At 43.5% G+C, this 27,478-nt stretch overlaps 1 protein-coding gene across 1 annotated transcript in view; it reads right to left on the bottom strand.

Moving 5' to 3' along the window:
• PFKFB4 (6-phosphofructo-2-kinase/fructose-2,6-biphosphatase 4) overlaps positions 1-25,326 on the bottom strand; it is a 74,964-nt gene extending 49,638 nt beyond the window's left edge. The window contains exon 1 of the mRNA XM_080994199.1: positions 24,947-25,326. Within this exon, the coding sequence (XP_080850325.1) occupies positions 24,947-25,025 (79 nt within the window). The 5' untranslated portion in view covers positions 25,026-25,326. The remainder of the gene's footprint in view (positions 1-24,946) is intronic.
• Positions 25,327-27,478: the final 2,152 nt, after the last annotated feature.

Raw genomic sequence — 27,478 nt, forward strand, 5'->3', positions numbered from 1 at the left:
TCCATGCCTGAGGCACTGCAAGTACCAGTAAACAGGTAATGCCCATTATCATCCATCAAGGTTAATGTTCTCCCTTCAAACAGGACCCCTTATTACACCCCACACAGTTCTGCACTTGTCATCCATGGTAGGCCTCTACTGTTTTAAATGCTCTCCTCCTTGTTTATCCCCTGCATTATTGGTTTTGTTTTAGATGCTTTTATACTGTAGTTTTATTAGCTTTAGGCTGAATTTTTTGTTTAATGATAATGGATGTTTTTAATATTGTACACTGCTTAGAGATTTTTAAATATTAAGCAAATTACAGGTGCTTTAAATTAAATAAATATTTAGGGAAATTGCTCCCTCTCATAACCAAAAACTAAAAGGATCAAAAACTAAAAGCGGTGTTCAGGCCATGCTCATTCAGTCAAGTTAGTTAGCTCTGCTCACCCTTCCTAACCTTGTTCCCTGGTTCTTTATTATTTTGTACTCATCATCAGGGTTCCAAGGGAAACCACAACCTTGAGTTCCTCTTCCATGCCTTCACCCAAAAAGGCTTGCCCCCCTGTTACTCTATTGCAGACTAGTCAAGGATCTACAGTACAGCATCCTCCCTCAAGTGCTGATAAGTCAGGGGTAGCCAATGTGGTGCTCTCCAAATGTTATTGGACTCCATCTCCCATCAGCTCCAGTCTACATGTCCAGTGGTCAGGGCTGATGGGAGATGGAGTCAAACTATATCTGGACGACAACATATTGACTACCCTGGGAACTGATACCAACCATGTTCCAGGTTCTTTTCCCTCTTTAATTTTCTAATTTTTCCGTCCTTCTGCTCTCCAAGCAAACCAGTAACCTATGCTACTTTAGGCACCTGAACTTAATCTCTAACCCCAGTTTGATCCTGCACATGCAGCTGGTGCCTACTGCCCTTCAATCTCATTATTTGGTATCCATCTTTCTCCAGTCTTCTCATAGCACATTGCTCCTTCTCACTCTGTACGTCTGTTATTATTGTAATTATTTTACCATTAGGCTGTTTGTCGGTATACTTTTTACTATGTTTTTTCTGTTGATGTTTTGTAATATGTTTCTAGTGTTGAACGCTGCCCTAAGGTATTTCGGTAAAGGGCTGTAGATAAATTGAATAAATGATGATGATGATGATGATGATGATTGATGTCCTGATCCGCTCTGTCCTTTGTACCACTTACCCACATACCGTGTTTTTCGCTCTATAGGATGCACTTTTTTCCCTTCAAAAATGAAGGGAAAATGTGTGTGCGTCCTATGGAGCGAAGACGCCATAGCCCCGCGACCCTCTCCCGGCTGGAGAGGTGACGGGCGGCTATGGCAGGAGCTTCTATAGCCGCGCGTCACCTCTCCAGCCGGGAGAGCGCGCGCGGGGCTAAAGAAGCACCCCGCGACCCTCTCCCGGCTGGAGAGGTGACGGGCGGCTATTGAGGCTCTTGCCATAGCCGCCCGTCACCTCTCCAGCCGGGAGAGCGCGCGCGGGGCTAAAGCAGCCCCCCGTGACCCTCTCCCGGCTGGAGAGGTGACGCGCCATAGCCGCCAGTCACCTCTCCAGCCGGGAGAGCGCGCGCGGGGCTAAAGCAGCCCCCCGTGACCCTCTCCCAGCTGGAGAGGTGACGCGCCATAGCCGCCCGTCACCTCTCCAGCCGGGAGAGCGCGCGCGGGGCTAAAGCAGCCATAGCCCAGCGACCCTCTCCCGGCTGGAGAGGTGACGCACGGCTATGGCAGGAGCCTCTCCGCTGCGCCTTTCCGCTGCTCCCTGAACTGCTCTTTGGGGCTGGTGGTGGGCTTCCCCCCGCCAGCCCCAAAGAGCAGGTCGAAAGGAACCTGAAGCCTGGAGAGCGAGAGGGGTCAGTGCACACCGACCCCTCTCGCTCTCCAGGCTTCCAAGGTAGCCGCCTGAACGCACCTTAAACGGCACCTTGTTTTAGAGCGGGAAAACAAGAGGGGGAAAGTTCTCCCCCTCTCTGCACAGCGCCTCCTGCCACTTCGCTGAAGGGGCGCTGGGCAGAGAGGGGGAGAATTTTTTTTTCTTGTTCTCCCCCCTCTAAAACAAAGTGCGTCCTATTGTCCGGTGCGTCCTATGGTGCGAAAAATACGGTAGTTGGTGCTAGACCAATCTGAATATCTGGGGTTGCCAACATGGTCCTTGTGTGTACAATGACACTTTTGAGGTGCCCATGAAGCCTCAAAGCTCACCTTTCTTGAAATACTGAGGAAGGGTACCTATTTTCCGCACTGAGAAGTATATGGAGCTTAAGGAGTTAAGCTGGAAGACTGACCCTCTTTCCCATCTCCTCTACATATTTTTCAAGGCTCAGATCAATAGCTGAACAGAAAGTGGAGCAACTGAGAGGGTAGGAGGGAAAGGGGGAAGACAGGATAAAAGGGAGTGAACTGCAATATTTGAGGGGAGGGAGGGAAATGGAGTGGCCAGGGCAGAAATCAGGAGAAATACAGAGTGCCAAAGAGCAAAAATGCATGAGCTCAAACACATTGGACTCAATAAAACAGCTCCTCTTGGAATGGCATATCATTCTTGCTCCTACCAAACACTACCAAATCATAGATCACATCTGTCTCCATTGACATGAGTCATAGACACCACAGGTCAACTGCTTTCCAAAACACGAATTCAAGGGCTTATCATTTTTAAAAGGGACACCTTCAAAGCCACTATCAAATCATAGGTCACCTCTGTGTCCACAGAAGTGTCAGTGATTTGTTGTTGCCTTTGTTCTCCTCCTGTGTAAAATCCACGAGGAGCCATGCTTTGGCTTGGGTCAAAGTTTCTGTGGTGCTGGCAAGTACCAAATATTTTACTCAGCAGTCCACTTAATGTTAAGCTTTAATTTTGATGGTGTGGGGGAGGGGGGATACTGTCTAAAATAATGCACATTTAATTCTACTGGATCCAACTCTTACCCAGAAAGCACAGTGGGGTGAGGGGGAGAAACCACCAGAGGGATAGTGTCAGAGGCACTCTCAAAATTCTAGATGTGCGCACAAGACCAAAAAGGTTAGCAACCCTGCAATTAATTGACCTTTCTGTTTCTGTAATAATAAAGTATATTTGATTATTATGTCTCATGGCTTATTCTGCCTCTTTGGTGCCCAGATTTTAGATAAAAGATCAAATAATTATCATTCAGGTGCACCTGTACAGTGGTAGCTCAGGTTACATACACTTCAGGTTACAGACGCTTCAGGTTACAGACTTCGCTAACCCAGAAATAGTACCTCGGGTTAATAGCTTTGCTTCAGGATGAGAACAGAAATCGTGCGGCGGCAGTGGGAGGCCCCATTAGCTAAAGTGGTACCTCAGGTTAAGAACAGTTTCAGGTTAATAACAGACCTCCAGAACGAATTAAGTTCTTAACCCGAGGTACCACTGTACTATAACATGGCATCCAACCATCCCTAATTTTATTTGTATGCTGCCTTTCCACAGTGCAAACCATGTTCAAGGCAGCTTACAACATTAAAAAAATACATAACTACAACATAATGAAAGTAGTCATAAACAGTAAGTTAAACATTGAAAAATAGAAAACCAAACTGAACAATTTCCACATAAATCACAACAAAATCTGAAATAAAGATACAAAACACCAACAACAACAACTTCACCTCAATAAACAAGGACATACAGTAAAAACATACTCTAAGGTTTTAATCTCTGAACAATACTGCAGATCCTACACTATTTGGCCAGCCAATCAGATCTGCAGTATTGGCTGAAGAATCCATGCCCATTTACTGGAAACCAGCCAGAAGATCACTTGGTAGCTCTCGATTCCCGTCTACCCAAGGCTTATGAGTTCCTGGAAACAAGCGGGAGGGGAAAAAGGTATTTAACATAATTGTGCAATTATCAAGTTGGAGTTGTACTTTCCCACTAGAAAACTTGCATGTTTTGTTTTATCCAGCTTCTTAAAAGCTATATGTGGTACTTAAAAAAGCATGAAAAACCTGTTCATAGTTTCGCTGCAGATCCATTTGCAGGATGTTCATAAGATAAATAGCTGAGAGCTAAGCTTTATATTAGTCTTTCCCACACAATTACCTTACATCATTTTAAGAGGGAAAACAAAATTTAAACTAAATGTTCTGTTCTGGTCCTGAATCATGGGGCAAGACAGTAGTTACTACGGTGTGTTCTCTGCTCATTCAGTCCCTCTGATGCAAATCAGGGATTAAGCACCTGCTTTCTTGGGGTGCAGGTGGGGAATTTCCACTTAGCCCAGCTTATTTTCACACGCGTTGAAAATTATGGTAAAGAAGGATAAAAACAACTAAGTCCCGTGACACTTTAAAGCAGCCTTCCCTAATCTGGTGCCCTGAAGATGTTTGGAACTACAACTCCCATCAACCTTCACCCAGCATAGCCAGGTTAGCTTGGACTGATAGGAGACACACACCAAACATGTGGAAGGCGCCCAGTTGGGGGAGACTGGGAGTTAGGGGCTGTCCTTGATATCACACTGAGCCTTGGAAACATCTCATAAAACAATGGGAACTTCTTGTTTTCTAATTATTTCCCAGGTGGTAGAAGTTTCAGTACTATTTAACTTCAAAGCAAGTGCATGTTGCTGCAGTCTTTGTGACCAAATATGAAAGCTGATTGGGAAGACAGCTTTTGGTGTAATGCCATTTCCTTTTCTATCATATGGAAGATGTCCTTGACCATAACCTAACAGTAAGAGGGTCAGGAAGCTATCTATAATTACTGCAGTAAGGATTTACTAATTGTTCTACTGCTGTCTAGCTAAACTGCTTACCTTCAAAGGTGCTTTACTACTGTATCTTAAGATTATAGGTGCAAGACAATACTTGTGCAAATAAATGCTTTAAATGTTTTAATGTAAAAATTAGGTTAAAATCTTGTCTACTGAAAATCGCCAATCTGTACACAAAACATACTCTTCTCCCAGGTAATATGCCTGCGATAATGTGAGGTTGTAATGACATTCTTTAAGGATTATTTCACTCTTTTTTTTTAACATTTAAGGCTATTTAAAGGGTTTATGATCCTAGTGATATTATGAGATTCTAAGGCTTGACTCAGATGTAATGTTGGTTGAGTCTAAGCATTGTGATCTTGTGCTCCCCCTACCTCTCACATACCATACTGCAAGGCCAGGTCAAAACATTACAGGCACTTCCTGATGTTTGGGACCTCTCACGTGAGATCTTTATTAGTTTGCAATGCTGGCATGTTGCTTGACCTGCTTTTCATTCTCAGAATTCCATGGTAGTACAACATGCTATGTGGCAAATACAAGATGTACATTCAATTACCTGAGATGAGAAAGTGATTTGCTTGCCAGGACACTTTCTGTAGTGGCTAGAGTGATGGATCTTGCAAATCTCTTTATAATATTGTGGTTTATTAAAATTATTGGTCAGAATGTCTGTCAAAGTCCTGGCACAAAGGAAATAAGTCATTACTGTGCCTGGACATAGCAGCTATATTAGATCAGGAGAATCAGGTAGGTAAAACTGCATTTCAATACAGTGATACCTCGGGTTAAGTATTTAATTCGTTCCGGAGGTCCGTTCTTAACCTGAAACTGTTCTTAACCTGAAGCACCACTTTAGCTAATGGGACCTCCTGCTGCTGCCGCGCCACCATCAGAGCACGATTTCTGTTCTCATCCTGAAGCAAAGTTCTTAACCCAAGGTACTATTTCTGGGTTAGTGGAGTCTGTAACCTGAAGCGTATGTAACTCGAGGTACCACTATACAACTTGCACCCAATGATGTATGTTTCCACAATGCAGTGCAAGAGCAAATTGTGAATAACACAAAAAAAAACGGTAACACATGGTGAGGGTGAAGAACCACAACCACATATCTATCCACAAAGCTAACAAACATTCTTTTTATATACATATAAAAAATCACTTCAACAAAAATATTATATACATTATTACACTATTCAAACTTTTTATTTAAAAAATCAATCAATCTTAGTATTAAATATCACTCCCTTGCTCCCTTTATGTGTGTGTTTACATGAACACAAGGTGTGGCCTGCTGGATCAGGCCAAAGGCCCATCATGTCCAGCATTCTGTTTTCACAGCCAGATGACCATGGGAAGCCCACAAGCAAGACCTGAGCACAACAGCACTCTTCCCATCTGTGGTTCCCAAAATGATATACAGAGACTTACTGCCTCTGGCAGTGGAGAGACATTTTATTATTATTACTATTATTATTGCTGTTACTGTTATTTATACCCCACCCATCTGGCTGGGTTTCCCCAGCATGGTCAGTTAATCAGTAATAAGCAGAGTTCTGACAGCAATTATATTCATCAATATCTGCATTATATCTGTTTATATTCAGTCAACAGGAGTAATTTACGTCTAAAATTTACCCTTTAGACTTCCATCACAGTTGAACCAACCAATCAATTAAATTGATCCTATAAAGCAAATACGTATGTGTATGTGTGCATTACTTGATTTCATATAATTAAAAATTAAAGACATGAAATATCACACTTTTTTATAAAGTCAAATATCACCAGTAGATGGCACTTCATAGTCACATAGCCAAGCACTATGTACATGAAGATTTAAGGAGACAACAGGCCAGTTGTAATCAAACTAAAAAGGTAACCAGCCTAGCAGTTTGAAAGCTTACCAGTAGTCCCCATAGTCACCTTTGACTGGACTTAACCATCCAGGGGTCCTTTACCTTTTTATCTTCACCTGTTAAGAAACTATGCAGAAAGTTTTGGGGAAACAACTTTATTGCTCTAGAGCAGAACTGGAGCTCATTTCCAGATCACCTAGCAGGAAACAAAGATTTAGAGATTCTCTCTACGACATATTCTGGAAGATTTTGTGCTCTGGCTCTCATTCATTTATCCAAAGCAATAAGAATAGAAAATGGACAAAGTTGAGCTAATATGTGGAAGAGGGAGCGATGTTAGAACCCATAACTCTCATGAGTTTAATCTGTTTAGCCTTCATATTATAATCCTGGGTTAAATATTTCAGGTGGTGTAATGGGTCAGTGCATCTGGCTGTTAACCAGAAGGTAAGTGGCTCGAGCCCAGCCAGAAACAGCTGTGGACAGGATTTCTGCATTGTGGAAGTTGGACTAGATGACCCCCAGGGTCCCTTCCAACTCTGCAATTCTATTATTCTGCCACTTAAAAATTTCATCTGATGGTACTTTGTGCACTGTAATTGAGGAAGAAATTAAGCTGTCAAACCATGGAATAACAAATCCCAACCATCCAGAAATGCTTTTCGCATATACTAGCAGCTATGTGGGGGGGGGGGGACAGACAGAGCAGGAAAGTCTCATAGTATAAATGACCTCCCATTCACACAATTGTGGATCCAACCACCTATTTTTAGCTCCCTGTTCAAAGCCTTAACATTAATGTCCTTCATACTCCCAGTATCAGACACTTAACCTACGCTTGTAGATTCTTTCTCTCTCAAACAATCTGGCTCATGTAATGGATATTTCAATACTGAAGTTCAATATTGAGAAAGACAATCTCAATAGCTTTCTATCAAGAAATGCTAGAGAAAACGGTTAAGTTTCTCTATCCTAAACACCACTGCACTGGTACAATCCTTTGTTTCAATTTGACTCCACCAGAGCAAGGTAATAGCTAGTGTCATTTAATTAGATAGGCTTAATAGTCCTTAATCAGAAATATAATTTCCACATGTGATAAGCAATGCAACTGTTTCCACATCTGTGTGCAACATGCCTCTTCTAATACACATGATTCTGTAACAAAACTGCAGCTGGCTATCCAAATAAAGATTTTGTTTTATATTGCGTATTACACCAACCAAAATTTCACAAAACAGCGTGCAAGCTTTTGAGTTCTCCAGAGCTTGTCATTAGGCTACATGAAAAACAGATCCAGGAGGGCTTTAAATTTCTTTCTACTGTATTTCTTCATTGCCTGTCCTACCAGGCAGCAATCCAGAATGGTAAACAATATAATTTAAACATCATTTAATTTAAACATCATTACAAATATTCCACAACAGCAAGAAATAGTAAATAAAAACACAAGCATGCTCAAAATTACAGTGTCATGCTTACAACTGTTGGGCCCCTTAATTCCCAGAAGTAAATAAAGTCTTTAGCAGCCGCCTTCAAGGCCAATTGAGGGGCACAATTGTAGCTCACACACAGCCAGTGCATTGCTTTAAGGGTAGCTGAACTATGATCCCATGTGTGCTCATTATTCAGCCTCTCCTCCCTCTTGCAAACTCTTTAAAATCAGTGACCCTGGACTGTATCATCCTCCCACAACACTGGGTAAGTCCACTGTCTAAACGGGTGGATACAGGGGTGAGGCCGGGGAGAGCAGGGAGGCAGCTGCCCCCTATAATCAATACAAATCTGATGTTCTCCCCCCCAAACAAAAATCCTGGCGATACCCATGGGTGGATAATTCATGGACCACAGGCTGCATCTGGCCCACCAAGATCTGCTAAAAGTTATATGCCTGCTGCTTAAGAGATAACCCCAAAAGAACCAAAGGATTTTTCTCTCTCTATTCTTTGTCCCAAGAACCACAGTGCTGAGAAGGGTCAAAGCCTGACTGCTCTTCAAGAGTTAAAAAAAAAAAAAAGCAGCATTTCCCTCCACCCCAGTGCTGAAATGGGGGTGGGCAGGAAAACTGCCTTTCTGTGTAATGTTAAAGACTGTGTTTCCAATCAGCTGCACCTCAGTGGGGAGGGCTGGAAGTGCTGATTGTGTTTGTGTTGAGTGAAGGTTGTGTACCTATTTGCCTAGTGAGTGTCTCTGTGTGTGGCATGCGTACATGCACATACGTATGATGGCTACAGCCACCACTGAGATGCAGCCCTCAGAGGCATGGCTAATAATCAAGGCAGCTGTCAGGCCAAAAAATGTTAAGCATCCTTGATCTAACCACTAGAAGTTACAACACTATTACAAAAAGAAAAGAAAAAAAGGTAGTGCCAGTCAATTTTGCAAGAAGGAAAGGAGAAGCATCTACAGAGAACTGGAATGAAAACTTTAAGGGACCATAACTACAGTGATATAATTGGAACCGTGGCCTAGAGTGCTTTGCTGTTGTACTGTTCAAAAAGCCAGGGAGTTTGGGATCAGTGCAGGAAACCCAGGTTCAACTTCCTGAACCCTTAAAGTTTGCTTAGTGATCTTGGAGAAGTCACTACTATATTCAGACTTACATAACTAACAGTACTCTTGTCAGGCTAAAATCAAATGAGTTCCAAGTATATAAATGCTCTCTCTCTAGGGCATGAACTCAGCCTAATTGCCAAGACTATGCAATTAATGTTTTGTAGCTGAGCAGACAGGAGAGTAGGACAAAACCATTTCTGAATTTTACGTATCTCTTAATCCCATTAGATTCACTTAACGCTGCCCAAATCCCAGTCAGTGTAGAAGGTTTGCCACATACTGCATATGTTTATTCAAAGTGATCTTTTAACTATGCATCACAACACAGAATGAACAGTACCTTATCTCCAGCAATTAAAAACTAATATTGTGATGTCTAGTCACCATGCTAAGCCATTCTGTTGCTCTGTCCTGTTCACTGCAAGCTTTGTTTGAAGGTCAGTCAAGGGGTAAATCCCTGCAGTGTCAACTAGGCTCTACCCAAGCTTAGAATGAGGTCAGAATGCCTTCTGTCTTCAATTCTCAATCCTTGCTTACATGATGGTGCAGAGTAATGAGACTAGAAACTAAAATACTACGTCTCATTTTCCAAACAACTGGTAAGCAAGTTACTCTTTTTCTTTTCAAAATCCAAATCACCGCAAAGTTATTTAATCATTTTAACATAGGCATGCCTCCCCCTTCCAGATAAAGACTCACACACCCCCACTTGTCAGAACAAGTTAATAAAATACATGTTTCTAAAGAGAGTCAGTGTGCTCCATAAAGCTTAAGTGCATACTGTATATAAAAGTGTGCACAGTTTTCAACAAGATTGCCTATCGGCGTGGGGATGCAACCAAAGGGAAAGCAGATGACACTGAAGACAACACAAAATATTCTGTCCAGATTAAAAGCTTGTTAAGAAAGATGTGCATAGCCTAAATGGCTACATTTAACCAAATTTGTGTAATCTCATTCATATCCTCCAACACTTATATATTCCTTAAAATCCTACTTCTAGGATGTTGAAAGTGCCTTTTTGGTACATTTATCTTGCCAAACTCCATAGCTGCTGCTTTTTTCTTTTCTTTTTTAACATACTAACTACCTTAATGTCATCATGACAATTGGTAATTAACAAGTCCATTTTAAAAAGTATTTTGCAATGAAGTATATTATAATGATGTTTGAAAATTAAGGGTGTTAACTGCTTCCCCCCAGAAAAACGCTAGTTGAGAGACCAAAGGTAAATCCCAGATCTGCAAAAGAAGGAAGATGTTCTAGTGACTCAAAAGGTCACATATCTTGTTTTATAGCCATGAATCATATTATGCAGAAAATCAGGACTCATTTCACATATTAATGACGTACGGACAGATTTACAACTTCTCTTAGGAAGAAAATAATTTGTTATTTGACAGTGTTAAGAATAGTGAGAAACAACATCCATTTTTGAATTAACCCTTTGTAATTTGAAATGTTTGGTTTTTCAAGCAAAGTTTTCAGAAAAAACGTTTATCTATAATCTTCCAGGTAAATAAAATACAGAGTAAATCAGAGGTAACTCATACTTCTACATAGCAAGGCCACTCCCCTATGAGGAAATGTTTACAGCATCTGAGTTTGCTCTAATGAAGACAATATAAAGATTCATTGGGCAATACACATTGGTAAAGTGCCCTTGTCTCAGGTATGGCATTTGATCAGGGTAACCAATGTAGTGTCCTCTAGATGTCTTGGACTACACTTCCCATTGGCCATGCCGCTAGGGCTATTCAGAGTTGTAATCCAAAACATCTGTAGGCCACCTTGTTGGCTACTCCTAGCTTAGATGGTCAATACTGTATATAAAAAAGAGGTTTTGTTGTGTTTTAATATTTCAGTTACAAGGTGTCAGCCCACACAAATCATAATACAGCTTGGCTGAAATGAGAACAGTTCCATTCACAATCTGTGTCCTGACCTAAGCCCAATGAACCTACATTCATTGTACACACTCTTCCAGATAATGGCTGATAATGGTCACAGAACCAGGAAGGCCAACAGTGGTTGTTTGCTCTGCTGTGTTTTTTGTATGAGAAAACTCACGCCCTGCTGCAACTTTGTAACCAAGGCTATGCACAGGAAACTGAAGCAATTTCATACTCTACCCTGTTTAGCCCTGCCTTTACTTCCCCCTTCCTCCACTTCCCCTGTGTCAACTTTTAAACTTTAAGCTATTTGGGACAGGGATCTGTCATCTTGATTTGTGTGAAGCACAATACACACCAACTGTGCTAAATAAATAATTGGCCACAACATAGATTTATTTATTTCCAATATTTATATACCACCTAATGACAAAAGCCCTCTGGGTAGTTTACAAATAAAATTTTAAAAAATGAAATACAATATGAAAATAAAATCTAACATGGAATAGAACCAGAAAAAGAGAATAGAAAAAGGAGTAAAAAATATTTAAGATGGAAAGTATCTTCACCTGGCACCGAAAATGGTCAAGTAGGCACCAGGCAGGCTTCTCTGATGGTGCCAACACCAAAAAGGCCCTCCCTCTAGTAGCCAACCTCTTTTTGTTTTGTTCACAATCTGTCCTGCATTCATACATGAGACAACTAGTTAAAGGGCGGTTCAGAGGCACTATGCTTAATGTACTGGGTATGGACTTATCTCAGACTAAGTAACAAAATATTAATACGCAAATTTGCATGTAGGGCAGGATCCTATGAGACTTCCTTAGCCCACCCTCTGTGCAGCAAACCCCCTCCCCCCCACAAAAAAGCCGCCGCCAGAGAGGGTCAAGGAATCCTCTTGAACAGTAATGATAGAGGGGCACAGAGGCTGAAGCTGGGCTGCCAGAATTCAGAGAAGCTGCTTTGCACAAGAAGTGCCTTTACATTGGTGCAAGCCACTGCTAAGTCCAAGCCACAATTAACTGGGGGGCAGGATGGGGCCTGAACGTTCATTTTTCCATCTTCCTCTTCAAAATACTTGGAATTTCTGTAAGCGTTGGATGTTCTGGAACGGGACAATAAATCTCAAGTCAGGGAAGTAGCTGACAAATGAAAACACAGTGTGCTGTATCAAAATTTCAAGGCGGGTTTTAAAACACTTCCCAACACCCCCCCCCCCAGTCTAAGCAAGGAATTGCGTAATGCAGTACGTGCTGTTTCTGTGGCAACATCAATGATTACTCCCAGGGCAAGGCATGAAAGGAGAAAAGATTTCTCAAAATACTTCCTGTCCTGTGCAAGGAGCATGCATGTCTCAAGTGATCCTAATGAAACCTTTGAAACAAATGACGTATTTATTTATTTTTACAAGCCTTAATTCATCTGCCCTGGTGATTGGATATACCCTTTTTGAGAATGCATCATCTTACACTTTAAAGGCATGACACACATCCCTCCCCCAAAGGGGGAAAAAACCCCACACACAATAGAAATGTTTCAATTCTCATCTCTTGTTCTTAACCCATTTATGCAACAGGAAGGTTTTCTTCATGAAACTTAAATTAGTATAAATAGGATTTTAACCTCCACCCAACAGGAACTGGTGGGCTAAAAATCTAGCCAATGTCATTTTCTGACTTGCAATTCAGATTTTTATATTTTTAAACCAGACAGTGGGATCAGCCTAAACTGAATCTGTACCAATACTAAATGTATCTAGAGGCTTGAAGAATTTTATATATATATCCACCAAGCTTCTCAGCTTTGTAATACATATTATGGATGGTATCCAATTGGTGCGCCTACACTAATGGAAGGCTTTTAAACCCACCAGAGCCTTTTTTCAACAGAACAGGGATTGAATCAATCTTTGGCAGCTGCCCCTCCCCCTTGTAGTTCCCTGCATCATCTCCTGTTCTGTTCCACCCCAAAACTCCAGATTTGGGGGCAACATGGTGGGCTGCAGGGGGGAAAGGAATTGTCACATATTCCCTCAATCCCTGTTCCACTGATGCAATGTTCCCCTGGATCAAAGAGCATCCCATCATCAGTGGGACACCTATTGGATAGAACCACATGAACTTCACAACTTACTTCTTTAAATGCTTGCAGTGGCTACTCCGAGTCTTCTGTGCCGTTAGCTTTACAACAAACAGCAATAAGATATACAATTCAGCAAACTGATCCAGGCATGTAAAACTGGCATGTATTTTAATGTGTGATTTTATTTTACAGTGGTATCTCGGGTTAAGTACTTAATTCGTTCCGGAGGTCCGTACTTAACCTGAAACTGTTCTTAACCTGAAGCACCAGTTTAGCTAATGGGGCCTCCTGCTGCTGCCGCGCCACCGGAGCACGATTTCTGTTCTCATCCTGAAGCAAAGTTCTTAACCTGAAGCACTATTTCTGGGTTAACGGAGTCTGTAACCTGAAGCGTATGTAACCTGAGGTACCACTGTATAATGTTATACTGTATTTTTAAAATAGCTGATTTTATTTTTAAAAATGTTAGGCTACCAAAGGTAAAAGGTAAAGGACCCCTGACAGTTAAGTCCAGTCACAGACAACTCTGGGGTTGCAGCTCTCATCTTGCTTTACAGGCCAAGGGAGCCGGCGTTTGTCCGCAGACAGTTTTTCCAGTTCATGTAGCCAGCATGACTAAGCCGCTTCTGGCGCAACGGAACACCAAAACCAGGGCAGCACATGGAAATGCCATTTACCTTCATGCCGGAGCAGTACCTGTTTATCTACTTGCACTTTTTGGCGTGCTTTCGAACTGCTAGGTTGGCAGGAGCTGGGACAGACCAATGGGAGCTCACCCCATCACGAGGATTCGAACCACCGACCTTCTGATCGACAAGCCCAAGAGGCTCAGTGGTTTAGACCACAGTGCCATTCTTAAGTAGTTAGGCTACTACTCATATGATTTTATTGGTCATTTTAATGTAAACCACATAGAAGTTGTGAGCATTAAGCGGTACATAAATCCTACTGGTTAATTAAATCATTTCACCTCCATTAAATACACAGCAGACATGTACCTTCTCTACATGTCTGGATCTGACCATATGACCTTTTGCATTTCTATGGACTGTTCTATAAATGTCTGCTTTGAGCTGTCAAGTCTAAAGTCACACCATATTTGTGAATGAATAGCTCAGTCACTCCTTCATAAACAAATAAATTTGTTGCAGCTCACTCACCCATACAGATAACTGCAGGCTGTCCTGCTTAAGTTTTTATCTCCTATTTTTCTACAACTTGGCAACATGGGAGTGCCTAATTACTGAGCTGATTCAACCCTAATTCTGAGACGGTCTGATACACATCACCGACAGACACAAGCACTTTCCTTTGAAGATTGGCAACTTCCTATAAATATTAGTTACGGTACTGTAAATTCTAAACAGTTTTAAGGTTTTAGTGATGTTTGTTTCTACTTACGCTGTTACTTGTAACAATGTCCAAATATAATTTTGCTATACCCAAAAATATGAGAGCCTCAGCCCAAATATGTATATGGATTGTATTATGCAATGGCAATTTGCAATCTCCAAATTTTTGAATTCCTTTGAGAAAATTTCACAATAATTAATATTCTCAACATGATATATACACAAAAGCCATGCTAAACCTATCTACACACATTTTTCAGGTTCACCCTTGCAGGAAACTTCTAGGATTCACTAGAGGTCTTTTTAAAAGAGGAAACCACATCCAGTGTTGAGGTGGTTTTTTCATGCAAAGAGAACTGATTATCAGTACTGTATCAAGTTTTTTCATTCATCCATTCCTGAACAAGCATGTATGCTAAGTAGTACCTGGGTGAGGGTCAATAAAAATGGATTGTACCAGATGCTGTTCTTACATCAATGGAAGGCTCTTGGATCCAGTTTTTGCACCACCTCTCACACTGTTCTAGATGTTCCCCCAACTCTGTGATGCCGAGAGAGAGTGTGTGTGTGTGTGTGTGTGCGCGCGCGCCCCCACAGACAGAACACCATATGCAGCACTTTGAGCCGCTCAGAATGGTAGCCTTCCTCTGTTTATTACATTCAGATACCTCTTTCAGTCCAGGTTATTTTTAAGTGACAGTTAACATAACTGATTTTTTTTTAAATCAAAATTGGTTCTTTTAAAAAATGACTACTTTTTAATGTGTCCCCCCCCCCCCCACTCTGCTGGTCAGCAATAACCAAAATGCAATTTCATGGCATCCCTCTCCTTAAAAGTACATATTCATTTCAAATCTGATTACAAAAATGTCCCATTTCCTGCCATTAACATTATTATTATACTTCTACATTGTGCCGTCTTCTTACTACAGTATTAGCTGATGAAATGTAAAATAAGATAGGAACAAAATGGCAAATAACACCTTCACAAACCCATCCTTTTCATGTTTACTTAGCTAAGTGTGCATTAGACTATAGCCCAAATCTTGTATCTGTTTCAAAGGCAATTCCAGAATCATATGCTAAAACCAGGGGCTTCTATATTCAGGTTAATGCAGAGTGTTGAGATGCTTCTCTTGCTTTGGGGCAAGGGACGGCTATTTGGATTGAAAAGACAAACATTTAAAAGAAGTCTTCTGTACAAGGAACCACATGTCCTCTCACACTTTGGCAGACCTTTGACTAGTTTGTGAACATGCACGTCAGGAGTTCAGCTCAAGCCACAGTTTCCTTTTCACCTTTAAAAATCACATTAACCCAAAACAGCAGCATTCCTCAGATTTCCTTTGTTTTATCCAATAAAAATTTATTTGGGAAGGAGACAGTATATTCTTCCATTTCAATTATCTGTAATACCAGAGAACATTTTTATTACAGCTTAAAAGGGCAAACTCGGCATTCTTATTACAGTATCACAGCTGAAGGGTACAGTAATGTATTTTAGAGAAAGGTTATACTGGCTTACGGGAAGTTTAAGCAGGTGAACAGAAGTGCCATATTATTCTTCAAAGGTATACCATCTGTTCTTTTACCAAGTTAAGACACTTTTGTATTCTGGCATTTCCTCACCTAACTAGTTTGTAGCTGAGAGATCAAAAAGACACATAAGTATTTGTTATTTTCCACAAACAAAAAATGTTGTTTCTTTGGGAAAGAATGTTTCAAGTGTTATTTCCCTACAGTTATGTCTTGCAGGAAACAAAGCATTATGGAGCTCCTGGAGCATTCTCATTCATCTTGTAAAATCTGATGACTTTTAATTAGGTATTAGAGAATGGAAGCAGAATATGAGCAATTGAACCTCATTGCTGATGATCCACCATGCTGGACCTTCCCCAAGTTAAGCCCAGTGCAAATGTAACAGAACCACATTTCAGGTGGTACACAAGAGGTGTATTTTGCCTGTACTAGAAACCAGGCTTTTAGTGTTGCAGCTCTAACTCTCTGGAATCAATTACCAGCCGAGATCAGACTGACACCTAGCACAATGATGTCTATGCCTCTACTGAACACAGTTTTGTTTAGGAAGGCTTTCTCTGCGGTGCTAACCCCATCATTTATGGAAAATCAGATTTATATTTCATGAAATGTTTCCACTGATTTTTGAGTTTACTGAATTGATTTTATTGTTATTAAGAGTTTGCATTTTTGTGTTTTATTCTGTTTTTACTCTCTATACTTCATTGATGCCTTTTTGCCATGAAGTCTATAAATCTGTCAAATAAGCAAGATAAAAGCTAGTTAAGAGATCAGAAGTGCCTGATACATGGGTGAATTCTGCCGTTCCTTCTCAGAGTTAATAGCATTCCCTCTCTTGGGCTTTCTTTCAAGTGGTAGAGTCTAGGCACAAATTTACCCCCTAGGTGAGAATTAGGCCCAACAATAGAAACCTATACATAGCTACTCAAGAAAAAGTGTCACCAATTTCAGTGCAGCTTAGTCCAAGGCTTGTACACGCCTGCAGCGTAAGTCCCACTGATCACAGGGGGGAAATATGTCCCATCAAAAGCAATGATACATTAGAGTTCTCAGTTTTTGTTTTTAGTGAAAACAAGCACACAAGGCAGGTGTCACAATGACACTTCTTTCTTATAAAATATGCTAAACATTCATCAGCCTAGGTTGATGTTGGAGAATGGGTCATGGATATATAGTGAAAACAACTGCAAAATAATTATGTGTGTTTTTCTTCTTTTTTACTGAATGTATTCTTGAACTGGATGTTTAAATCTTTGTTAAAAAAATAAAACTCTTTAAAAAATCAATAAAATTATTCAAACAAAAAAAAAATGTCAAGAGAAAAGAGAAATATTTAATTCAGAAGACAAGACTGACCTTTTTTTGTTATGACACATTGCCATGCTAATGTGATATTCCTTTCCAAGGAACTCCAGCCATGGAACTGAAGAAGGTCATGACCACTTTTTCCCCTTAGAGCATGGGTTTTCACATTAACAGTGAAGCAACTGCCAAACTATTTTTAACTTAATACCAGAGAAAATGATTTTTAGAATTATTTTCACTCCTGTTGAAGTCATGTTAGCCATATTAAAATAACTAGAGAGATGTTTTATTAATGGTTCTATACACTAATGCAGAGTTCACCAAACATTCTGGACTATTGAGCACATTTCAAAATTTGAGAGAGTTCTGTGGGCACCAAACACAAAATGACTGCCATAAGGGGCATGGCATAAAACAAAATTAGAGCGAGTACAGCTATTGCTACCACCCACCAACCCACTCACGTCTTGGACAGCCTCATGTTTATCATGAGAAGTCAACTATGTCCTGCTTGTTCTGATGGTGGAGATACAGCTGTTAAAGGCACAACAAACCTGTTTTCCACAATGCCAACCCTAATCCAAAGCTTAGGCTGCCAACCTGTATCTGCTTACGTGGGAATAAGTGCCATTATTACCAAGAGGGATACTACTGAATAGACATGCATTCCATCGTGCTGTAGGTTAACTATACAGTGAATTCTTAACACTTACATCCTCTGCACAGCAGGAGGCATACCTAAGCCTCTTTGCAAAGTTTTCATATTTTTCATTTACCATTTGGGAAGGGGATTCTTTAACATTCGCCACACTTTTTGTGCAACAGCATTTGCAGAAAATGTCTTCTAGGGCAGTGGTTCCCAACTGGTGGTCCACAGACCCGTGGGAGTCTGTGTAATCTACCCAGGGGATGCATGGCACATATCTGTCAACTGTCCATGACATTCCTTTGGGAGGGCATCCTCTCACATAACTCACATAACGCATGCAAGTGTGTAGCCTGGAAGGCACATGTCCCGGTTTTGCACTAGGATATGTTAGAAGGTATGGTGGCACCATTCACATAACAAAAACTACTATAGAGATATCAACATTTTCAAAACTAGGGGGTCCATGGCTTGGCTTTCCAAAAAAAAAAAGGGTCTGCAGTACTTAGCTAATTGGGAAACACTGTTCTAGAGGGTACCTAATTTCAGAAGAACCCCCCACAGGAAAGATGCATCCTGGTTGCTAAGGCAAAAGGAAGGACAAACTACAGAGGTTTTAGTAGTTTGTGCATTTTACTTTGACTTTGTAAAACATGCTGGAAGCTTCATTGAAGGACAGTACATAAATCCTTTAAATAAATAAATAAATAGAATTATGTCCCGTTACTGCCAACACTACATAATCTATGAATCTCATAGTTCTCGTGGTTCTCCTTTAACACAGGGAGATAACAATCAATTCACTATTATAGTAGTTGATGGTATTTCACATGAAACAGAAAAGTAACTGTAGTTAAAGCAAAGGTTGTTAAACAAGCTCCATAAACATTTGTTATGTTGTGTGCAGCAAAACTTTGTTAAGTTTAATGACAAAACATCATTATATTGGTGCTGTCCCTTATATCTTTCAATAAACAGAAGTAGACAAGCCAAGGTTTATAGGGTATAAGCTCACTCTGTGGGTTAAACCACAGAGCCTAGGACTTGCCGATTGGAAGGTCGGCAGTTCGAATCCCCGCGACAGGGTGAGCTCCCGTTGCTCGGTCCCAGCTCCTGCCAACCTAGCAGTTCGAAAGCACATCAAAGTGCAAGTTGATAAATAGGTACCGCTCCGGCGGGAAGGTAAACGGCATTTCCGTGCGCTGCTCTGGTTCGCCAGAAGCAGCTTAGTCATGCTGGCCACATGACCCGGAAGCTGTACGCTGGCTCCCTCGGCCAATAAAGTGATATGAGCACCGCAACCCCAGAGTCGGTCACGACTGGACCTAATGGTCAGGGGTCCCTTTTCCTTTTACAGCAAAGTGCTAGTTCAATTCAGAGGGAGAAATTGCTGGGATTAGACTCTAAAAAAGAGAATTAGAATTCTTTAAAAAGAAGAAAGTTTAGTGCACTGTTAACATATGTTCACTTTGAAAGACTATTTTTCTCAGTTTATGAAACTGCGCAGTATGATGAATACAGTGGCGTAGCGTGGGGGTGCAGGGGGGGCCCGGCCGCACCGGGCGCAACATCTGGGGGGGGCGCGCTCGCACTCGCAGCTCTCTGCCCCTACCTGGCTCACTCACTCTCACTGCAGTGCTGGCTGTGCGAATCCGATCCGAGCCGCTGGGTCGCCGCCCACTGTGGAGGGGGTGGGTGCCAGGCGTGCGGTGCGGAGAGAGAGCAAGGGACTATCTGGGGGAGGGACAGTGCAGCGGCCATCCAGCGCAGCGCTGAGCGCGGGAGAGAACCACACCAGACCAGACCAGGCAGCAGCAAGAAGAAGCTGGAAGTGGCGGCAGGTTAGGGGGCACAAATTACTTGCCTTGCCCCGGGTGCTGACAACCCACGCTATGCCGCTGGATGAATAAGTACTTCATTCTCCATTCTTCTGGCAATTTTAAATGGAGAAGGAGGCACCTGATGCAGTTATAAAGTTGAAGGGGGAAAGGATGGTTAACTAGATGGAATGAGAATTATTTTACACATCATGGGCATGAATGCTGCTTACAGTCTTTCCAGATGACACATAATAGGCATAACACTAGCTTAGCTTAGATTCGTACCTCTGCCAACTCCACCTCTGACTTTTACTCACTTAGCAATCAGGATTCCTCCTGGTTGCAGATAGGCTCTTAAGTGCATTCAGTTGGAGAAGGGATGTGGGGGGGGGGGTATGATGCTGGGAGATAAATAACATTAAATAACAGGAGTTATTTAATCTCAGTTCTGATTAAATCTGAATAGAGATGCAGAGTGTGGTTAACACACATGTCTTGGTTGGTTACCTGCCGATCTTGTCTCGTGCTATTTACCCTTCCATTGTTTCATCAGCAGGCAGGCATTACAACATGAGAGTCCATGTCCTCTTGGTGCCAAACTGGTTGAAATTATCCATTCAGGAAAGCTCTAGTCTGTGTTCATTCAGGGCAGGGTGTTGCCCCTCTGTTGCCCCAACTCTTCTCCCGCCCCCAGGCATGATTAAAAAATTAGTTTATACCTTAGACTATACCTTAGACCAGGGTGGTCCAACACAAGGCCCTAGGTGTTTTGGTAGCTGTCAGCAACATTTGACAACCCCCAGTCCTCACCCTGCCTTCCCAAAGCTGAGTAAGCGAGGTGCTGGGCTTTGGGAAGGAGGCATGAGGGCAATCTTAACCCCTTATCTGTGCAGGTGATGGTAGAGTTAGGAGTAGTGGAGGCTTATTTCCACTAGGTTCTGCTGGTGAGTGGGTCTCCACCATCACAGCCCCCCTCCTTTGCCTACCAACAGCATGGACTATTGACAGGATATGACATGGTCCTCAACAAGTACTATTGCAGCCCACTTGGAATGAAAAGTTGCACCACCCTGCTTTAGACCATTTTTAACAGGTACACTAACAGCTAGCACAATTGCTTAAAAAAAAAAGGCCTTAATTGTGCTTATGAGATCAGGAACAGGCCATGAAATTATGATATCACACACACACAGCCCAATCTTTCTCTGCAATGGATCCCCCACTTAACCAAACCTAAAGGATGCATTAGAACCAATGTTTAAGACTAAATATGACGATTAAGACAAAATATTCTTATCCAGCTACAAGCCTTGGTTAGGAATTCTGGCCAGGGGGAAGCGCCGCCATTACTGAAGGCACTACATAATTCAAAACCAAATAGATCCATAAATAATTCCTGCTTCTGAAGTAACTGAAAAACTATACAGCCAAAACAGAGTTGTCCACAGGAAACAAGCCTCATCATTAAGCAGGTGTAGACTGCCTTCCAAAATAGCAATAAGCAGTGGGCTGGGGCGAGAGATCTCTCATAACTGTGGCTATCACTATGGCCCCTTCAGTTTCCTTAAGTAGGTTAGCAGAAGAGCTTTTTTATTGCATTTATGTCCCACCTTTTTCTCCAAGGTGTACATGGTTCACCCCCTCCTCAGTTAATCCCTACAATGACCCTGTGAGATAGGTAAAGAGGCTATGACTGGCCCAAGTTCACCCAGTGAGCTTCATGACTGAGTGGGGATTTTTGAACCCTGATCTCCCAGGTCAAAGTCGAACACTCTAACCAAGGGGTCAGCAACCTGCGGCCCATACGGGGGTCATTTAAACGGCCGACGAGCCACCCACGAACTGAGCCACCTGCTGGCGTGCCCCCGCACGCTGCACTAAACCGGCACAGCGCGGAGCAGGGACTCACTTCCATGGCGCCGGAAATCGCGTCTGTGCAGATGCGATCTGGCCCACAGAGTGATCTCTGTGGGAGTGAACCGGCCCAGGCGAGGTAAACCTTGGCGACCCCTGCTCTAACCACTATACCACACCAGCTTCCTAGAGTACTTCTGCTATGGGGCAGCTACATAAACAAAGCAGGTAAATAAATATGGGGAAAGCAAACTGTCACTTACAGAAGGAGCTGAAATATTTTCCTTGACACTTGAATTTGTTTTATTCTGGATTCTTTTATTTGACGTTTTAATGTATTGTAAAGAGTTTTTCTTTAAAATATAAAGCAGCATAGAAATGAAATGAATAATAATAACAACAAACTTCATCTCCAGGGGGAGGGGGGAAATGGTGCCTAGACATTCTGTTGTGGCAACCATAGCCTAGGTTTAAGGTGCCACTTGGCGATCTGTTTATATATCTGAGTTTCTAACACTGCTCCGGCCACAGCCCACTCTTTCCTCTATCTTAAGCCTTGAACTAGAGAGGATGACCTTCTGATGCACTCTGTCTTCCAACTCAATCAAAGGCTGCACTCTTTCTCAATAATTACATAGGAACTGAAAGACCTAAAAACGTATTTTAAACTAATTACCTTCTCTCGCTGCAATCTATGGCCCTAACTTAATCTTGATTTGCGCTTTCAAGCAATAATAATATTGTTCTGTACTCCACAGGACAGAACCCTATATTTTGACCAAGAAAGAACCTAGTAAATAACATCATATGTGACGTCTACTTTGTTTTGACTCTGAATTGTACACTGGGAGAATTCTCTGTAAGTTGACAGGTATAGGAGAAGGGAAGGAGATTGATAGCACAATGCTATGCACTTCTATTCAAAGTGGGACCTACACCCAAGTAAGTGTGTACACACCTGCAGTCCTATACACAGTAACCAGAGAGGAAGACCCATTGACCAAAATTGGACTTTGAAACTTCGGAGTAGGGGTTCACCGAATTGTGCTGTTAATCTCTTTTTCTGAGCACACAGCATAGGATAGGATTGTGGTGTAAACCAACCTACGGAACGCAGGGATCCACTGTGTAAGCTGTCCATTGTAAATACTAAACAGTGAACAGTGAACCAGAAACTAAGAGGCAATTGCCATAGATCACTCTTCTCTATACAGTTGAACAAAATTATTTCACACTGGTGTGTCAATTTGTCCATTTGTCCCAAATCTTAGTTCTATTATTAATGAGAATGCTCCTGAAATTCACAGATGTTTCAAAAAATATAACAGGGGAATAGATCAGAATGAATCTATTTGCACAGAAGGACCATTTCACATTATTGTTGATTTCCTACATCGAAGCCACGTGTGCAGATAACATTGTGCAACTCATGCATAACTTAAATAATATACTAATTCTGTGCACATGTTGATAATTCATTGTGTGCATACACGCTGAGAAGCTACAACCAATCATTGCTTTCTAGAACAATGCAAAGCAATTCACATGCATATAGCATTGGGAAACATTACAACTTAAGTGCTGTAATTACATCCCTTTCCACACAGGAGTGACCAGAGTTCAGCGTATTAGGAAACGTTTACATGGAAGCATCTCCCAACTCCCAACTTCCTTTCTTAGCCTTTTATTTCTACACCGGAAATGCACTGACTCTATTCTTGGTCCATCAATGAGCCATGCTGCTACCAGGCAGGGAACTAACTCAGGCTGAGGGACCTGCATTTAGAGTTGGTACTGGAGGCACATTCAACCCATGACACAAAATGCATGCAAACTCATCTCTACCAAAAGGGATCGTGGCAACTAGTAACAAATCTTGCTTATAACTGTATTTCCTTAGTATGCTGGACAAGCACAACATCATTGTTTCACAGTCCTCAGGGCTGTTTACTCCCTTGAAGCGCCTGACAGGAACTAGTCACTGTTATATACAATATTTGTATCCATCACACCCAATACTAGCACTGCTAGCAGACAACTGAACAGAAAATGGAAAGGTGAGAGAGAGATGTCTACCTCACCAAACTGACAGCCCAAAACAATGCAGTCAAAAAAGATAACTAATGGTTGAGAGACATTTAGTTAGCTTTTTCAGACAGCCACCATAAGCTCAAAAGGATGCAAAGCCCAGCATCCCTAAAGCAGCAGAGGCCTGACCTCCTTCCAATTTTTGCAGCCATCTCTCTGAAGCCATGAAACATGTCTGCAGAGTTTAAAATAGGAAATATACCCATGTAGTGCTCATTAGCTGCTTTTCTACTTTAAAAGTGTTCAAAGCACAACAAAGAGATGTTGTGTCTTTGCCTCTGAGCGTGTGTGGAGTGCCACTCCCTTGCCACTAAGCCTCCATAACGATACCATGATCTAGTTGAGAAGATCTAGCTTACAGTCCTCTCTGCACATCCAATGTTTTCAATAAATTAACCACTTCCTGAATGGTAGTGTGTTTGGAGGGAAGGAAAAAACGAGAGTGGATTTGGAGGTCAGGAGCAGTTCCTGTCGGCAACAGAAACAGCAGCAGCAGCAGCCTAGCCTAGCCCAGCCCGCCCCGGGCAGCGCATGGTAAACACAAGGAGGGGCGGGGGGCCAACAGAAATAAGAGCAGCAGGGGGAGGAGGGGCGGAGGACGCCACGCTCCACACGCTTCATAACATGGGACTGGCGCCCCGGGATGGAGCACTAGGAAGCCTCCGGGTTGTCATTGCCACGGGAGGAATATCTATGGCGAGGGAGTCCGCTCTGGAAAGCGGGGTGCCGCGCCACCTTCCCCAAAGGAGCGCTCTTGTGGGGCGGGGGTGGGAGGCCAAGTTCCCCCAGCACAAGGCAGCCGTCCTTCAAGCAGCCAGTTCGCAGAGTCGCAGCTCGCCCCGGCGGGAAGACGAGCGACATGTTGAGCCCCCCGCGACCCCCCCCCCGGTCCTTCCAGCTTCCTTTGGGCGAGGCCAAGCAAGGCAGGCTGCAAACAAGCCCCTCTCCTCGCTTGCAGCAAGTCATAAAAATAGCCCCGGGCCAGGAGGACAATCCACACGCTCCCAGGCAGGCTGGAAGAGGCGGGATTCCAGCAGCTCCTGCGCCCTCAGCTGCGGCGGCCGCGTACGTGAACGCCGCCTTGCCCCGCTCCCCAGGGCGCTTGTACTTTCCACGCGCGCCGTGTCGTCGTCCCCCCCCCCCCCGCACTCGCAGGCAGACACGCGCCACACGAGCGCGCGCTGCGCTCTTACCTCTCCAGTCCCGGCCTTGCACAGAGCGCGCGGGTCGAGCGCCACTGCCGCCGCCACCGCCGCACCTGGACACCGACATCCGTGCGCCTCAGGCGAGCCGCCACCCAGCCGGGTTTCGGCGCTGCACCGGCTGCTAGGGTAGCGGAGCCCAGCCTCAGTCAGTCGCCGCCCCGAAGCGGGTGGAAGGAGGCAGGGAAACAAGCCCGGCGGCACCCGCCTCTCCTGCTCCCGGTTGCTTGGGCACGGCCGACGCCGCTCGCTATCCGGAGCTGAGAGGGTCCTTCTGAGGCGGCTCCTGAGCGCCGAGCAGGAGCATCTTGCTAAGGGCGCAAAGCCCCGGGAGAGGCTTCCCCCGCCTCGGCGTGGAGGGAAGGAGGGAGGGGGCGTGTGCGCGGCGGCGGCACTCCAGGGCTCCAGCCGCTCCCGCCGCTCGGGCAAGCCGATTGGAGGGCTGGGACGAGAGGGGCGGGGAAAGGGGCGGGGAGAGCTCGCCACCATCATAACTGGCTCCTTCCGTACAGAAAGGTCCCAAAGCGCCTCGTGTATCACTAAAAGAGCGGGAGGGGGGAACGTTTAGCAGAACGGCCACGGCTGGTTCTGGTCTAATTTGGGGGGAGAGGCTTCCTAGAACGAGAAATTTTTTAAAAAGCAAAGGTGTTGGTCCATAAGACTCAGTAAAGCAACACCACAAATAGCACTTCAGAAATGTTCAGTCAAGCAACAGGACTGACCGAAATGACACGCAATGTGAGCAACTTTCACCAGGCTGCAAATTGCACCAGAGGGCTGGGGACCCATAGGGTCCAGTGTGGACCCCAGGCCTCTGTCTGGCTCACAGAATTTTCTGCAGGCTCCAGCCATCCCTAGGCCACATCCAGGGGCAAAACTAGGTTTATTTCACCCAGGTCAAACCCAGTTTGGTACACACACCTAACACGCATGTGCATACGTACAAGAGCCTCACTGCGCCCCTCTGGAGGCTTCACCTGGGGCAGAAAACCCAGCTACCCCCACTCCATAGCTACTGCACTGCCACATCCCAAACCAACCCTGCTTGTGCCGCTTTGAGTGTGTTTGCCTAGCTGAGATGTGGGACCTTGAGCTCTAATAATGGCTCTGGCTTGCCCAGATTGAGCATAGAGACGGGCGTGTGAGCAGCATGTGCAGACACACGTCTAGTGTACAAAGGGAAAAGTCACCTTCATCACTCTGCCCACTATTGGCATGTGGCCCCTGGAAGGTTGCCCAGAAGGTAGTGAGGCCATTGGGCTGAAAAAGCTTCTCCACCCATGTGTGTGTCTTACACAAAGCAGGGTGGGGAGAAGAAATCTACCATGACTTGCCTTGGAAGCTGTTTTCATAAGGCTGTAACCTATGAAAGGGGCATAAGCAAAACAGTGCAGTACTTGGTTTGCGTTCAAAAGATCCCCAAACCAGCCCCTGACATCTCCAAATGGAGTTGCAAAAGACTGCTGGGGTCTGAACCCCTCAAGAGTTGCTGACAGCTGCTGTAGGCTAGGTTTCAGGCCTGCTTAGCCATTTTGAGCGAACCAGCACCAGCCCACGTGCTCCTCTCCACTACAATGTTAGGCAACAGAGGCGAATTTAGGGGAGCACGACTGATTTGGCCACACTGGGAACAGAAACTCGGGGGCACCACAACTGTTATTTAGAATGGAACACGGAAGGTAAGGGATGCTGAATTTTGGCGATGCAGAGAGTGCTCCTGAAATTTGAGACCCCAAAGTCCACAACTGTAAGCAACCTTATGGGACAAAGTGAATGCATGGCTTGAAAAATAGGAAATGTGAAAGTAACCAAATCCCTATTTATTCATACGCCATCCCTATTTGTACATATGATACTGATTGATACATCAGTCCCTACTTTTATAGACTCTCTACATTATTCTGTTTAGCATAGGTTGTGAACCAAATGCTTCTGCTGGAGTGCCAAACAGTACTCCAGCAGTGGGCACAGTGCCACCACTGAAAGTGGACCTTAATGTAGCCTTGTAGAAACAGCACTTGGAAGAATTCTTGGCTTGGCGGAGCTTTTGATAAACTTGTCTCAATGCCATACATACTTCTATCTAAGAATAGGAGGGAGCTGTGTTCCAAGAGTGGAAACTGTGATAAAGGTGATGACATGTTTGGGTAGTAAAAATATAATTAACCTTGCATCACTTTATCAACACACAGCCTTCCACTGGATTGCTTTGCTGGGATTACCGTATGTAAAGCAAAACCCTATATGAGTTGAGGCCTGGGTACTTGTTGGACTGCCTTGTGTTAATAAAAGAAGGGCACAATAAATGAGGGGCAGGCCAAGCCCACCCCCTCTCTGCAATAATGTGCTCACTGCCCCCCACAACCCCAAAGGTGTCACCTGAGTGACTAAGTTCACTGCCACTCTTATTACATTCACTTTTGGGGGAGTTTTTAATGTTCTATTTAAAACTGTGCTGTGCAGTTGGTGTCTCAGCCATCAGGTATCTTCCTGGCTTGCTGCTATCTGCCCACTGCCACTGCC

The sequence above is a fragment of the Podarcis pityusensis genome, assembly GCF_964106645.2.
Source record: "Podarcis pityusensis genome assembly, chromosome: 2".
Classification (NCBI taxonomy): Eukaryota; Metazoa; Chordata; class Lepidosauria; order Squamata; family Lacertidae; genus Podarcis; species Podarcis pityusensis.